General features: G+C 37.7%; 1 protein-coding gene across 1 annotated transcript; it reads right to left on the reverse strand.

Moving 5' to 3' along the window:
• Window positions 1-12,007: 12,007 nt before the first annotated feature.
• Window positions 12,008-12,310, reverse strand: LOC124255444. The gene has a single exon (XM_046689360.1). The coding sequence runs from the start codon at window positions 12,308-12,310 to the stop codon at window positions 12,008-12,010; it is 303 nt and encodes a 100-aa protein (XP_046545316.1).
• Window positions 12,311-16,836: the final 4,526 nt, after the last annotated feature.

Consider the following 16,836-nt stretch of genomic DNA (forward strand, 5'->3'; position numbering starts at 1 on the left):
AATTTGACCTGAGCTTCTAAGGAATGTTTCATCGTCAAAACCCTGGTTAGGTCATTCCAAAAAGTGGATGGTCGACATTTATCAGAATTAAATATATGCGTTTCTTGTCTATATGATTGTCTACAGTATTTCGTGGTGTGACCTTCACAGGAGGGTTTCACAAGTCTTTGCTCATTGGCACTTACTTTTTCACAACATTTTCTGAGTGGCAAGCGCTAAAAGTACAAAAGGTCTCCCTTGTCCGTTTTGCGAACACGGATTCATTCACACACTTTTTAACACTGCTCTGCCCTTTACACCCAACGGAATCTCTTCTGGCAGATATTCCAGACTGATTATTCTCTTGCGTTGGTGTTTGATTTAACTGTCAGCCAAAGTATTTCTTTTCAAGTAAACACGTTTTAGAATATCACAACTTATAGAAATAAGGGAGGTTTGTTACAAACATATACGTGAACACATGTCAGTAATGTGACTGAAAGTGACGGACAAAACCATTTTATCAATCTTTCCACAAAACATAATGACAAGTATTTTGATGCCAGTTTGTTTCGTCGTTGAACAGAGGAGCTGAGATCAGAAATCGTTTTTAAGGGTAACATATCGATATCGATTTAGAAATGAATTTAATGTTTCCAGTCACAGATACAATAATCATGATATATACCTGTCGATGAACAGTTTTTATACAAGGCACTTACTGCAGCATAACTGTACCCGTGAAGGTCCGGGTTAGAATTCATCTTCAGTAACCCATGCTTGTCGTAAGAGGCGACTAACGGGATCGGGTGGTCAGACTCGCTGACTTGGTTGACACATGTCATCGTATCCCAATTGCGCAGATCGATGCTCATGCTGTTGATCACTGGATTGTCTGATCCAGACTCGATTATTTACAGACCGGAACGGAAATCTCTACAAAAATATAACAAGAATAGGCAAAACAATCAGTATAACACTAGGCACATGTCATGCCCTATCGGTAGCATCTGCGTCTTACACAATACCTGCACGGAAGCAACCTGTAAACAAAAAACTAGAATCAAGTGATGGACGAGGATATCCTGTGACACGATAACGGGTTTTCAGGTGTTTTAAAAAATATACAAATGACGATTTTAAAAGATTACGTCTCACATGCACACGTGTGGAGATTCTGTTACATATAAGAAAGGAAAGTTAAGAAAGATGTTCGTTTTCAACAGAATTGGGCCATATTTAATGTATCCGTAGTTGACTCAGCACAACTGATAAATGATCCTGCTTACGATGAAACTGCACGGCCAGACCCAGTTCGAAGCAAACTTTTTACGCCTACACCAGAGAATAACCATTCCCGAGCAACCGACGAGGAGCAGCAGTTACTCAGTCACGTGATTACAGCCTGTAAGCACAGCTGAACCATAGACCCACTACCTAACGTATACCAACAGAATCGTCTGAAGGAACCATTGCTCGTCCCAAGAAGACTAAACTCTCTGCCTTTTATGTCGAGGCAGTATTTCACCAGCTCCAGCCTTCCTTACCCTTTAGTCTTAAGTCTATTGTCTTAAGTTACTGCTTTTTAGTGACGCATTTATATAAATTTCTTATTCATTAAGAATTTTTATATTGACAAAATTGTCCACTGTAAAATGGTTAAATATATTTTTAGTGGTTTTGGAAATTAAAAATTATGGTTACCTTATCGGTTCCTAAATAATATATAACTATTATGTATACCACACTAGTTATTTATTTCTACCTGGTACTGTACTTTAAATCTGCAAATAATTGCACTGGATAATCTTAAATGAAAGTCATTTGGTTTATTCCTCATCCAAGATTGATTTCACAATAACCCGAGGAGACAGGAATCTGCTAATCAGACGGGGAAATCCAATAAGTCAGAGAAGATGGTGATACACAATGCCATGTATATGATAGGAGGCAAGCAGTAACTGTTGGCGATAACGTATTCAGAAGACCGGCCCCAAACCTCTGCGAATTGTGTGGCTTCATAATTAAATTATATTCATGGTTCCTACATGTAAAGACGTTTCTGAAATTTGATTTTCTATTTCAGGCTTGTTCCTGCGAAATATTTTGCCTGACAAGTGATTCGCTATTGCAGTGAGTGAGCGAGTGAGTTAAAAGTTTACGTCACATCGGCAATATTTCAACCACTTCGTGAGGGCATACAATCATCATTAAGAATAGATATATGAATACTTCATAAAAGCTGTCATCGGAAGACAGTGTAACTACTAGATTATCACATGTATTATTAAAACTAGTTTGAGAACATTAGAATATTTAATTATTCATTGACAAACACAGAATAAATGTGGGCTTGAGATCGATAGCAACTAAAGTGAGGAGTTCACTATTGTACATTTTTTTATAACTGAAGTTACTTGGTAACATTTGTGATTGTTTTGCCTTTGTCTTGTTGTCTGCTTCAGAACAACTAGTTTCGGCAGCTTTTTATGCCTGTGGACAGGCTTATTTGCAATACCGAACTTGAGTCTGAAGAACACCACTACACCGATGGTGGATACTTAAACACAATGATGTGTTCTAATTGCATGGGTGTTTCATTCATTCTATTCCACGTCTTCAGTACCAGCTTGACTGACGATTCAGAATGATAGATTGTCTAAAGAAATGCTGTGAAGAGAAGAAGGGAAAACAAGGATGGCTACTTGTGTGAAGATAAATATATTCATCACTTACGTTGTTTTAAGTCTTACATGTGAAAGAATTTCTGTTTATACTGTTACCTTATGCTGCATCTTATACTCGGGTAAACATGATATCTAACGTAATGTTACATGCTGCCCTACAATGACTATACGTACAGAACGTTGCGTAAATGCTTCCATCCTGGCAACAATTTCAGACTACTCCAGCAACATTGATGATTAATGTTTGAGAAAACCTAACAAGACTGAACTGCATACGACCAAGACCAAGAAGAGAAAGATTTTCATACATACACCAATAGATCTTATCTAATCTTCACATAATCTGTATTTCCTACAATACGTCACTCAGTAGCATACATGAAGTTCTATCCTCTCACTGACGGTCAGTACATAAGAGTGAGTGAATAGTGAGTGAGTTAAAATGTAAAATCACATCGGCAATATTTCAGCCATATCGTGACGACATAAGAGTGAGTGAATGAGTTTAGTTTTACGCCGCTTTTTGCAATATTCCAGCAATATCACGCCTGGGAACACCAGAAATGAGCTTCACACATTGCACCCATGTGGGGAATCGAACCCGCGTCTTCAGCGTGACGAGAAAACGCTTAAACCACTGGGCTACTACACCGCCTCCCGTACACAAGACCATGAGTACATGAGATCAGAAATTAAATAGAAGATTATACACTACAACTGTTTGAAACATTCATGTGCTTAAATATATACATTTGAGAATGCAACAGTGGGTTTCTGAAACCATGAACGCACGCATGTTTTACTTGCTTATGCAACCATAAGTACAACCTAAGTTGATTAAATGGTGCGGAAATAAAATCAATATAAAATAATCATTGTCTAGAATTTGCTGAATGCTGGTGCTGCACCTGACATCTTATGCCTGTGAGTGTGACGTGAGATTTAGTGAAGAGATTGGATTCACACAGAACGTAAACGTACTCTAAACAGAAATGTCAAACAAAATATGTTATCCTCCATCAGTTAAACTGATGATCTCAATTGTTCTGAAATAATGTAAGGGGAATAAATAAATAAAAATAAAACCAGATGTAATGTTGATAAGATTAGTGATTCCTTACAGGCGTTTTCATAAAATAGCCACTACACTGATGAAATGTTTATGTGTACCCACATGTATATCCATAATCAGTGCCATCACCTGATACATCAAAAAAGACTTTCGTTTGTTGATTAATGCAATAAAATATTAACTCAAAGGCCAAAGTTAGAGTGCCACACAAACAACAAAGACAATCGGTATTAAACTTTTACTACCCCGAATGACATATTATTACATGGAAAGACAAATGGTACAAGGTAGGGTAACGATTTGTAAGTATTTGACGGTGTTCCTGCAACGTTGTTGGAGGATTCGGATGACGTGTTAAATGTCGCTTCATTTCATCCCAGACGTGTTCAGTGGGTGCGGGCCGGGATGACACAAGTAAATTCTGATTAAGATACTGCTGTTGAAGAAGAAAACGTGACTAATTTGTTGAGAGGACCCTTCTCCACTCACGTGCTCCTCGTCGCAAATGTTATTTGCTCCACTAGAGACGTCGACATCGACGTCGACGTTCTGGTGTCAGAATTTTTCCTCGGGTTAGGTGTCTTGGACGGATACTACAGATACGTAGGCGTTGTCCATCCGTTCTCGCAGATACACTCGTTGCTAGGTATATATGGGACATGTTGTAAGGGCTGCGGGCTGGAGCCTGTGTCGCGGACGCGTGGTTCCAATCCATTGGTCTGGACGTGGGACCGTTACTGGTGTGCGGTCTCTTCGTGGACGGTCTATAACTTGATAGTTTTGATAAACACGTCACCATAAGTGCCAAATCGTGTTTCTATGGACGTTAATGCGAGGTACCAGACTGAAGCATACCTATACCTCTCCATCTGTCTTTTCCCCTGTGCAAGGGATGTCGAACTCGCTCGCGAAGGATAAATGGCGGTGTTTTTATGACACATGCTCTTCTTAGGACCGTATTGTGTGGAAATGTTATGCATTCCGTGGTCTGTCCGTTTAAAGTGATCATTGCTGGCCATTTTCTCGAATTAAGTCATGCTTCGTGCAATTCGAATAACAGCTTATTTGCGTTTCTTCGACCATTTTAACACACACTTTCTCTTTCTTTTTAAATATCACTAATCAACATTACTAATGAAAAAAAAATCCATGTCAAAATACATTTTTCTCAGATTACATATTATCTTTGGATACTTGTGAGAGTAAGAGTAGTATTTCACTATGCAATTTGCTGAGAAGTGATATTTTTTCAAATTCTACATTACTGTATTCAACCATTGTATAGGTATATCAAATCATGTACATTCCTGAGACGTATAACATTGCACATACCAGCTATGTATTTTGCTCAGGTCCTATGCGTCTAAATCTTTAATTTCATTACCCGAAATGTCATAATCTTAAATGATGGCGATTTAGTCTTCCGCATTCAGGATTGATTTCATATTGAGCCTGGTTAATAAGGGATTTACCAATCAGACGGAGAAATCACTCAGGGCCGGCGTTGATGTACTTGTACATGTCAGGAAGCTGGCAGTAACTATTGAAGACGCTGATACCCTTTGACAAGACACAGTCTTCTGACACAAACCACCACAACCACTTCATTCTCAGCTATTTTGTGACAGGAAATCTATTGTCATTAATTGGCTTTAGGGTTTAAGTCGAATCTCTGACATTGAAATTGATACGAATATAAAAAGGATTCCCACACGTTTACAACAAACGTTTTATCCTTTTTATACAGGTTGCTGTAACTAATATAAAGAAATCCACTGAAAATGTATAATTATGCTTAAGACTGTTGAAAAGTATAAATTGTTTCAAAACCTATATTTAGGCTTATATTTTTTTTAAAATATCTGGTTTTGAGTGAGTGATTGTAGTTTTAGGCCGCACTCAGCAATATTCCAGCTATATGGCATCTGGTTTTGAAGCATTGTCTGAAACATCTGATCTCCATACATATTCCCAGCCACTCCCCCTGCTCCACACCAGAACAGAAAATAAAGGTCCTTCAATTTGTGATTCATGCTTTATAAGCCCTAGAAACTGATTTGTTTTTATATGAAAGAAAATGACTGTATCATAATAGAGAAATGAGACAGCTAATGTCAACAGTTATCTAGAATGTCACTACATAAAAAAATAATATCCAAAACGAAAGCCCAATAAATGTGTTTGTGACATTTATGAGTCCAAACTTTAATGAGATTTCCCCGTGTACTGATACCTTGAAAATATGTCAGAAGAGAGTAAATGTTGACGACATTGCTATGTATGGAAACGTCTGACCGTCAGATATATAACGACAAAACTGGTTATTGTTTGGTAAGCTGTATATGTTTGTCAACATTCTAATATTCCCGACAACAATGACCACTGACACATTTTTTCATACATACCAGGTAATAGATATTGTCTGTTCTAAATACAGTCACCTGTCTGATCTGGAAGAAACATATGCAGAGTCAGACCTAAGAAACAGTTGAGGCCAAATAGTTCATGATGTAACCCTAATTAATTATGTTCTAAGTAGGAATAAACCTCTCACACGACATTTGACTACTACATTCTTAAACTATTTGGACTGTTATGGGAGAATCGTAGCAGAAGTTTAATGGATGTTAACTGGCCTTCCCGTTTGAAAGGGAGTGGATCCTTGTCTGGCATTGTGATTGTTTCAACATTTTACAGGTAAATCATCCTTTCTCTTTCTCGTTATTCTTGTGTATGTAGGTCTTCGGCCCGTAGTAAAGTTATTTCATATAACCCGTTTCAAGCAATTTTCGAAATTTACGGATCACTACTACATAGTAATGTTGGATGTATATGGGATTTGCAGTCCGGACTGACGTAGTTTCACTAGAAAATGACAAACAAAAGCAGTTGTCTTGGATGTCTTTAATTGACATTACAATACAATGTTAGGAGTAATAACAATAGTTGATGGCGACGTTGGTCCGATCTCCAATTTGGAAAGGAGTTGACCCCTCTCTGGCATTGTGGTTGTTGCTGTCTTCATCGTCCCAAAACTTCGTCTCCGTTGTCACCGACATCCCAGCGACTTTCTGACACACCTCTTTCTTCATCAGGAGGTAGAAGGATGCAGACGTTGGCAAGGCTATCTCTTGGGATGGAGCAGCGTCCTCACGACAACAATAAAACAGCTTAGTGTCCTTGTTGAAGTCACCATCGGGGAGGGTGTTCTGCTCTGTGACATGGTTCATGTTGTAGTTGTTTTCATCATCCGTTCTTCCTCAGGATGCAGTAGGCACCTGCAGGCCAGGCCCCAGACCCGGCAGTGGCGTCATCCATGACACAGTAAGTATTCAAATAACCGTCTTTCTTCTTAATACCGCTCATATTAGTGGTGTTCCAGGTATTTCCGTTGTAATAATCTTCTGTGTCTTGATAGAAAGACCCTTCCTTCCACTCACTACCAGGGCAGCCAGCAATGGGTTTGGGAAGAGCAAAGGATTCTTCCGGCCAAGTTGTCGGTGTTTGTAATGTAGTGGGGGCTTCGGAAGGGATTTCTGTTGTGTGTCCACAGTCTCTGGCACTTGAGGCAGCAATAACTGTGAAGAGCAGGAGAAGGATGTTCATGGTGGTGGAGAAACGAACGAACCCGGACTATGAGAATCAAAGAGCGTTCAGTGATGTCGGAGGATTGGGCCATGACTTTTATACATCACATACACTTTGGCATAACGTCATCAACAGGTGTTCATCATAATTATTGCATAGCTGATGAGGACTGATTAGAAACATTTTGATTAATGTAGTTATAGCTTCAGGCAGAGACGCAAAAGCTGACAATGAAAATTTGTTATCAGTCAATTAAACGTTAATGAAACTGTCACTTAAAGATACTAAATGGACGGCCAATATTTTAGTGAACCGTACACGTAAACTGAAACGAAAAGGGTTGAGTTTTCAAAGTATTGTATTTTTTAATATATGACCCACGTCATCTTTCTCCAGTCACCAGAAGTAATTGCATTATGTCATGTTGAAAATATATTGATGTGTGTTTCCTCCATATATGTTTCTTGTTTAGATGTAAATGTTTCACCTGCAGTTTTAAAAGCGTGTTCATAGATACATGCCATCATTCAGTTTCAGATCTTCTTGCTCTTATTCGCCACATGCAATTGTTATTTTTCATGATCTACCATACTGTACACGTATATTCTTCCATTTTATTTATGCCACACAACTATGTTTTGAATGCACCTTGTACGCTCTCTATATTTAAAGTTTCTCAGTAACAGCTTTCTTCTCACCAAATGTTTAATGCTCACTTTTCCTTACAGCTTATACATTCATTTGTGTGCAAGTACCAACCATATCTGTAACAGACACAAATGACTATAATCAAAGCAACTGAAATCCTTTCCATAATCATAAGAATTTTCGGTGAAATTCCTTTTTAAGATTAAGATTACATTATGATCATGTATTTATGAATCACCTTTCAATAGTGATGATACCATGTGTTTGCGAAATCGTAGCCTCCACCATCGGTGTTACCCATTATAAGATGCGCAAAGACTAGTTTTCAGTTGATGAAACGGGAACATATGACATTTAATTGGGAATTGGATCAGTGATTTCTTCCACGTGGTCAGCATAAAACGCTTTTAAGGCTTTTGATCATTTCGTGCTTTCAAGTTTACACAGATTCCCGAACGTTGGTTGGTTGAGAGAGCGGTCATGTGATCTAAATTTCAAGGTTCATTACTCTTGAACCCCTCTAATCGTTCATACTTGTGTAAACACCGTTCATACGTGTGTGAACGTTTTTCGCTTCGGTTTCAAGGACCCCCAATAATTGGTGATACCAATTTCGCGAACGAACCTGTTTCAAGTCACCCCAAGTTTGGCAATGTCACTACCAAACGGATTGCCGAACATTGTTCCTTTCACAGGAGTTTAATGTCTCGCAGTTTGCGGGTTCATCCGGCGGTTTTCTGCCCCGAGGTCTGTTTAACAACTGCTCAATAAATTTCACAATAAACAATCACAAATAAATAGAATACAACAAGATCTGTTTCCTATTCGCCACGCCGCACAACTTCGAAGTCGGTCAGTGTATTATTACGCGGTCAAACAAGGTATTTACAAGTGAAAAGGTACAATGCCAGTTTGTTAAAATGGTATTGTTATTGCTTCTGATATTTGTTTCTGTTTGATACTGTTATTGATTATACTTATTAAAGCAGTTTCAAACCTCATAACGAATTTGTTGTTATATTTTAAAGATCGAATACTTTGAGAACTATTTCTTCAAGGGTTGGGATACATGTGTAAAAAAAAATCGCTGTGTATACAAACATCGCTGCAATACGTACGTTCTTGAACCGAATGGCATTACAACATTTTACAGGTATTAAAACACACTCAAACAATGATCATCTACAAGTGGGTGGAAAACGTATGTGTAAACTTCAAAGTGTGAATTATAAGATTGAATGTTGTTTAGGTAGCTTAGCATTCGAATGAACGATGTCAAAGCGTTGTTCAGTTCTTTTCGCGTGAACTCGCTCGTAAACTCGCTCGTTCACACGAGTTTGAACACCGCTTTGACATCGTTCATTTTTCAGTGCAAACACACAAACTGACATTCAATTCTTAAATAATATGAATGGATAAGCTTTTTTCAGCAGTGACCAAAAGTACCGGCCGCTAGAAAAATGACTATTGGAAAACCGAGGTCATATCATGGACAGTCCTCTGCTACTCCGAATTTCATGAGATGAGGTGGCTCCACTGGCCTCCCTCATTTGTAGCTTAGATTGTTGAATCAGTGGACGGGAATTGACTGTTAAACCATTTTTTAACGATACTGGATCATTGACATACCTCAAGCCGTAACTTGTTGGCATTATTCAGAATGTTTTTAAAAAAAAAAAAAATCCAAGCAGTAGGTTCGAAATGAAGGAATATTTGTTGACAACAAAGCTGACACATGTGTTATACGTGTTTCAGACAACAGTATTTTTTACTGGAGCAGAATCTTTAAGAAATAAGGGTCTCCATTCGTTTAACCCGATATGGTCCTCTGTGTCAATTTATTTTACACACTTTTAACTTTCTAACTTAATTTAGATAATGGCTTGTCATTTTAGAACTATTTCCTTCTTTGTCGCAATTCTTAGATGTAACATTTCAGCAATGACAAATTACACACATTACTTAAAACGGATATTCAAATACATAGTTATTTTGTTGTATCCTATTTCCACACATTAACGATTACTACAATGAGCAATGGTTATAGCTGTATGTTTCTGTAGATGCAAATGGTGTTCTAATTAGAGAAAAGTAAATCTAAACAAAGAATCTTATCTGTAGTTATGTGAGCCAGTTATGTGAAACAATTGCTGGTTTCATTATCTGAAACGAAAACGCAAAAAGTGTGAATATGTACTGACATTTACAACGTAATCTTTACACTGTTATTTTCTGTCGAATTAGTCCTTTCAAAATTTCCACACATGATTTGCTTAATCTCTATGTGTGTGATTATTTCAGTGACTACTGACATTGTGACAATCGAATGTACTTCAAACTCAAGGTGTCCTCTCAGATACCATACACATACAATATGTATTATTGTTGTAGTGAAATATTATGTTTTAGAATAATGGTATGTCTTATTTGTTTACACTTTTTAAAAACGCAGTAGCATTAGTAAATTCTTCTAGTCCTGTGTTATTAATGTTTCATTGGCATAAATTTGTTTTGAACATAAATGATAAAAGTAATTTTGAATGAAATGTTTTAGAGTGTCCTCTAAATGGATCTCCTATAATTATGGACATAGAGTTACCTTTGGATGTGTTTCTAACGATATGCAGGTAGGCAGGTATGCTCTTCACAAACACCTGGTATCATCACTATTCTAAAGTGTTGTATCAACGATATTGTCGAAGTCGTATTATGGAGTTACTTTGAGAAACACATTCAAAGGTAACTCCAGGTCCGTAATTATCGGACATCATTTTAGAGTTTCATATGACATTTATCCTATGCCAGAGATCCAATCAAATACTTTTTACCACTACTTTGGAATATGTTCTGTTCTGCAACAATTTAGTGCAATCGTGATTACGCCCCGAATTTGTTTTCATTTTTGTCAGCACCCATACTCTTGGCTTTCATACAAGTGGTAAACGTATGACTTTTGCAGCGTCTTGGGATTTCCTTCCACATCAAGCTGACAGACCGTAACTGGAACACTTACTTGACGTGGCTTAAACTCACCTCACTCAAAATTATATAGTCCCTATATTAATAAGTTGTCACTTGATAAACACTTATACCTAAGATATAACATTTAGATGAAATTTCAAATGGGATATTAAGAGTCAAATATCCAGAAATTCAACCATGGAAAACCAAATCCGATTAACACTGAAAGGAAGAATGCTCTCGTCGTGTCCGCATGCATGAATACAACGACATGATCGGGAAGGGATAATACAGCTCATAAAACGGTACTGCTGTCACTGTTGCAATGCTGTACCGAAGGTGTGAATGTAGATTACCTCTGTAGAAATATAAAGGTCCTGGGATGCGATAAAAGAATCTTCGAATTGAATATGATAAATGCTTGTCTGGACTATAACTTTGTTCAAAAATGGATTACAATTATACAACGTCCTACACGACAGTTCTCGGTCTATGTATCCACAATATAATAAGTTTTGATATGTTTTGCATTTCATTTAGTGTGTATTTAGTTTTAGCTAGTTTGTTGTTAAACACTGCACTCAGCAATAGTAAAGCTATATGGCGGTGGACCCGTGAAGATCCGGGGTAGAATAGGTCTTCAGCAACCCATGTGCTTGCCATAAAAGGCGACTATGCTTGTCGTAAGAGGCGACTAACGGGATCGGGTGGTCAGTTTCGCTGACTTGGTTGACACATGTCATCGGTTCCCAATTGCCCAGATTGATGCTCATGATGTTGATCACTGGGTTGTCTGGTCCAGACCGGATTATTTACAGACCGCCGCCATATAGCTGGGATATTGCTGAGTGCAGCGTAAAACTCAACTCACTCACTCATTGGTTTGTAAATATCGATAACAGACAATTCAGTGTTCAACAGTATGAGCATCGATCTACGGAGTTGGGGCATGATGACATGTGTAAATATAACATTTTACAAGCTAACAAAACACACTGGGTTTGACTTTAAATGAGAAGACTTTACAAAAGCCTTTAAGTTGGATGCCATTTATTTCTAAATAGAGACAATGTTAGGAGTAATAACAATAGTTGATGGCGACGTTGGTACGATCTCCAATTTGGAAAGGAGTTGACCCCTCTCTGGCATTGTGGTTGTTTGTGTCTTCATCGTCCCAGAACTGCGTCTCCGTTGTCACCGACATGCCAGCGACTTTCTGACACACGTCTTTCTTCATCAGGAGGTAGAAGGGTGCAGACGTTGGCAAGGCTATCTCTTGGGATGGAGCAGCGTCCTCACGACAACAATAAAACAGCTTAGTGTCCTTGTTGAAGTCACCATCGGGGAGGGTGCTCTGCTCTGTGACATAGTTCATGTTGTAGTTGTTTTCATCATCCCAAAGGATGGAACCTTCCTGAAAACCCCAGGACAGACTCCGTTCTTCCTCAAGATGCAGTAGGCACCTGCAGGCCAGGCCCCAGACCCAGCAGTGGCGTCATCCATGACACAGTAAGTATTCAAATAACCGTCTTTCTTCTTAATGCCGCTCATATTAGTGGTGTTCCAGGTATTTCCGTTGTAATAATCTTCAGTGTCTTGATAGAAAGACCCTTCCTTCCACTCACTACCAGGACAGCCAGCAATGGGTTTGGGAAGAGCAAAGGATTCTTCCGGCCATGTTGTCGGTGTTTGTAATGTAGTGGGGGCTTCGGAAGGGATTTCTGTTGTGTGTCCACAGTCTCTGGCATTGGAGGCAGCGATAACGGCGAACAGCATGAGAAGGACGTTCATGGTGGTGGAAAGACGAAACCTGGACTGTGAAACTCAAACCGTGTTCAGTGATGTTGGAAGATCGAGCCAAGACTTTTATACCTTGCAGACACTTTGGCATAACGTCATCAACAGGTGTTCATCATAATTATTGCATCACTGATGAAGACTGATTGGAAACATTTGATTAATGTTGTTATAGCTTCAGGCAGAGACGCAGAAGTGACAATGAAAGTTCGTTATCATTTAATGAAACCTTAATGCAACTGAAAAATATACTGAAAGGAAGGCCAGGATGAACCGAAAACAACCTATGTTTAATTTAGCTTAGTTATTTGGCTGAAACAAAAAAATATATTGACTTTAAAAATGTCCATATTTGCATGCCATACGCCAGTTTATTGTTCCCTCTAGTCGCCATAACTATTTGGATTATTTCATGTGGAAAATGTATTGATGTGCGGTTACACCATATATTCTTCGTGTTCAGATGTAATTATCCCATCTGCAGTTTCAAAAGCACGTTAAAACATGTCATCATTCAGTTTATTCCTGTTCTTATTTGCCATATTTAATTGTATGTTTTCATGATATAACAGGCTGTACACATGTATTCTGCCATTCTGTGTATGACACAACAACCTTGTTTCGAAAGCACGCTGTTCGCTTTTTACATTTAATGTTTCTAACAGTTTGCTTGTCAAATACATGTTTTATGTTCACTTTTCCCTACCCTGCATTCCTGTGCGTTCCAAATACCAACCATGTCTGTGAGGGACATAAATAACTAAAATCAAAGCCACAAGAATCCTTTCCATCATCACAAGAATTCTCTGTGAAATGTCGTTTTAAGATTAAAATTATGATATAATCTTGTACTAATGAATCACTATTCAATAAGCATGAAATCATGTGACGGCAATAAAGTAGCCTCCACCCATCAATTGAAAACAAACGTATGATACAAGTTTAAATGAGAATTACATTGGTGATGGTATTTCTTCCACACGGTCAAGATAAGGCTTTTAAAACTACGAGTGAGTGAAGGAGTAAGTTTAGTTTTACGCCGCACTCAGCAATATTCCAGCTAAATGGCGGCGGTCTGTAAATAATCGAATCTTGACAAGACAACCCCGTGATCAACAGCATGAGCATCGATCTGCGCAATTGGGAACCATTGACATGTGTCAATCAGGTCAGAGAGCCTGACCACCAGATCCCGTTAGTCGCATCTTACGACAAGCATGAATTACTGAAAATCATTTAAAAACTACTAAGTTGTTCAATATTGGCACCTTTATAAAAAATCATTGATAAAGGTCTAACATTTATACATGAAAACTGTATAGGAAGAGCATGCTCGATTTTACAGTAAACTTCGGTTATAACAAACTCAGAGTGATCACTAATTCTGGTTTGTTATAAAAGTAGCTCGCTGTAGCATTTCCCTAACACTTACACTATGTGGCCGGGGTAACATAAAAAAGTTACTTTTATCCGTCAGTTTGTTATAAACGTGCCCGTTGTAAACGTAGTTTATTGTGTTTCAGACATTATGAAATAGAGACTATATATCGCAAAAGGGAGACAATAACCATCTGAATTATTAACCGAAACAGATTCCATTAGGTTCCAACGTCAAAAGGAGGGGACAAGTATATGAATGGATCATTTTTTCGTAATGACTAAAGTATGGAAAAAGGAAAGTTGACTATTGGAAAACGAGGTCATCTCATGGACAGCCCTCTGTCACTCCACATTTCCCAAGATCTAATAAATACGAATCAGATGAGGTGGCTCCACTGGTCTCCCTCATTTGTAGCTTAGATTGTTGAATCAGTGGACGGGCATTGGCTGTTAAACCATTTTTGAAGGATACTGGACCGTTAACTTGCCTAGGGCCTAAACGTGTCAGCATTAGTCTGAATGTTTTGGGTTTTTACAAATCGAAGCAGGAGGTTCGAAATGAAGGAATATTTGTTGACAAAAAAAATATGTTATACATGTTTCACACATGAGTATTTCTACTGGAGCAGAATCTTTCAGGAATAATAAGGGTCTCCATTCGTTCTAACCCCATATGGTCCTCTGTGTCAATATACTTTATCAACATTTAACTTTCTATAATTAATTTGAATAAATGCTTATCATTTTATAACTATTTTTTTCTTTGTCGCAATTCTTAGATGTAACATCTCAGCAACGTCGATTTACATACAATAATCCAAACAAATCTTCAAATATATTAATGTTTTGTTGTATCCTATTTCCACCCATTAACGGTTAATATAATGAAGCCTAGTCATAGCTGTATGTTTCTGTAGTTGCAGATGGTGTTCTAATGGCATCTTGATAAAATTGTCACATTATGAAATCCAAATATGATTTGATTATATCTATGTACTTTAAATGTACTTTAGACTCAAGGTATCCTTTTAGTCATACACATATTATATATATTTTAGTTTTAGTGAAATATTATGTTTTAGAATAATACTATGTCTTATTTGTTTATATTTAAAACTTGAAAATGACAGAGCCACTTTTTAAAACATAGTAACAGTAGTAAATTCCTCTAGTTTTGAGTTATTAATGTATCATTGGGATAATCTTATTTTGAATATATATGTCAGAGGTAAAAATGTGAAATGTCAATTTCGTAAGATCCAAACTTATTGTGAGATGCTCAAATATAGTATTCCTGTCAAAGTTCGCGTTCTTTCTGACAACTGGTTTGAAATATTGGATGGATGCCAAGCTTTAACTTCATTATCTGCAATAAAAGTTTCTTTGAAACATTGAATGACTACCAGTTGTTTCCTTCCGTTTCCTTCTACATCTTCTTGTGTATGTAGTATTTATATTTTCGAACTTCACTTTGTGACTCACAAGAGTTCACACTTACGTTCATCATTAATGAGATTTGAAGTCTATTTGAGGTATAATAATATTAGATGTCACGTGCAAATGAACAAATGGGTCATTTTTAATCTAATCACTCGCAGTCATTTCTATTTCAGGATAGCCTGGCTTATCTGTTACCTCATCAGGCATGTGGTTTGGTAGCTGGAATGAGATTCCTAATTTATTTTGTAGATAACATTATCTGTAACGTATGTCCAAGTACGATTTACCATCGATTTGATCATAATAACACTGTGGTTATTTCTCTGTACATTATGGGGATAATGTTAAAAGTTTCGTCTTCTCGGGTTTTCGGTGCTGTTATAGTCTGGAGGGACTTCACGTTATATTTCACGTAATATGTTCATGTTCATTTCATTTCTCCGTTTCACAATCTAGCCGTCTTCGAAAGTATTCATTTTTTATGTTAGTCATGGGGTTAAAGAGTAGGTGAATGCGAAATGAATACTTTGTTAATTTGTCTAGAGTATATTCGGGCACCACAATTGGCTGTGCAGAATTGCCCCTCACAGACTCGCTCGGAACCTGATCGATGATCTTGGGATAGAATCTCGGTTCGCCCCGAATTTGTTTGACGCGGCCTTAAACTCAACTCACTCAAGATTATATAGTCCCCATATTTATAAGTTGTGGCTTGATAAACAGTTATGCCTAAGGTGTAACATTTAGGTGAAAATATCCAGTGAATATAGAGTCAAATATCCAGAAGTTTCCACCAAGAAAAACGAAATCCGATTAACTCAGAAAGGTAGAATATTCTCGTCCTGTCCGCATGCATGAATAGAACGACGTGATCAGGAAGGGATAATAAGGCTTATAAAACGGTGCTGCTGTCACTGTTGCGATGCTGTACCGAAGGTGTGAATATGATTATCTGTAGAAAGATAAAGGTCTTGGGTCGAGATAAAAGCATCTCCAAGACTAAAAAGTTAAGTGCGAATACATATGACGGGTCCTTATCAGTGTGTGGAGACCCTTGAACTTACTGATTGTCTAGACTGTGACATTGTACAAAAACTGGTTCAATATTAATATTATATAACGTCCTATATGACACTTGTCTGCATATATATCAACAAGGTTTTGATAAATATTTGGGTTACATTGAATATTTGATGTGTGTTCATGTATCTAGTTAAGTTTAGTGTGTTCATAGTATAAAACCGCACTCAGCAATATTCCAGCTCTGACGGCGACTTGTAAAAA

This window comes from Haliotis rubra, unplaced genomic scaffold, assembly GCF_003918875.1.
Source record: "Haliotis rubra isolate DU_JTF1 unplaced genomic scaffold, ASM391887v1 Scf60, whole genome shotgun sequence".
Taxonomy (NCBI): Eukaryota; Metazoa; Mollusca; class Gastropoda; order Lepetellida; family Haliotidae; genus Haliotis; species Haliotis rubra.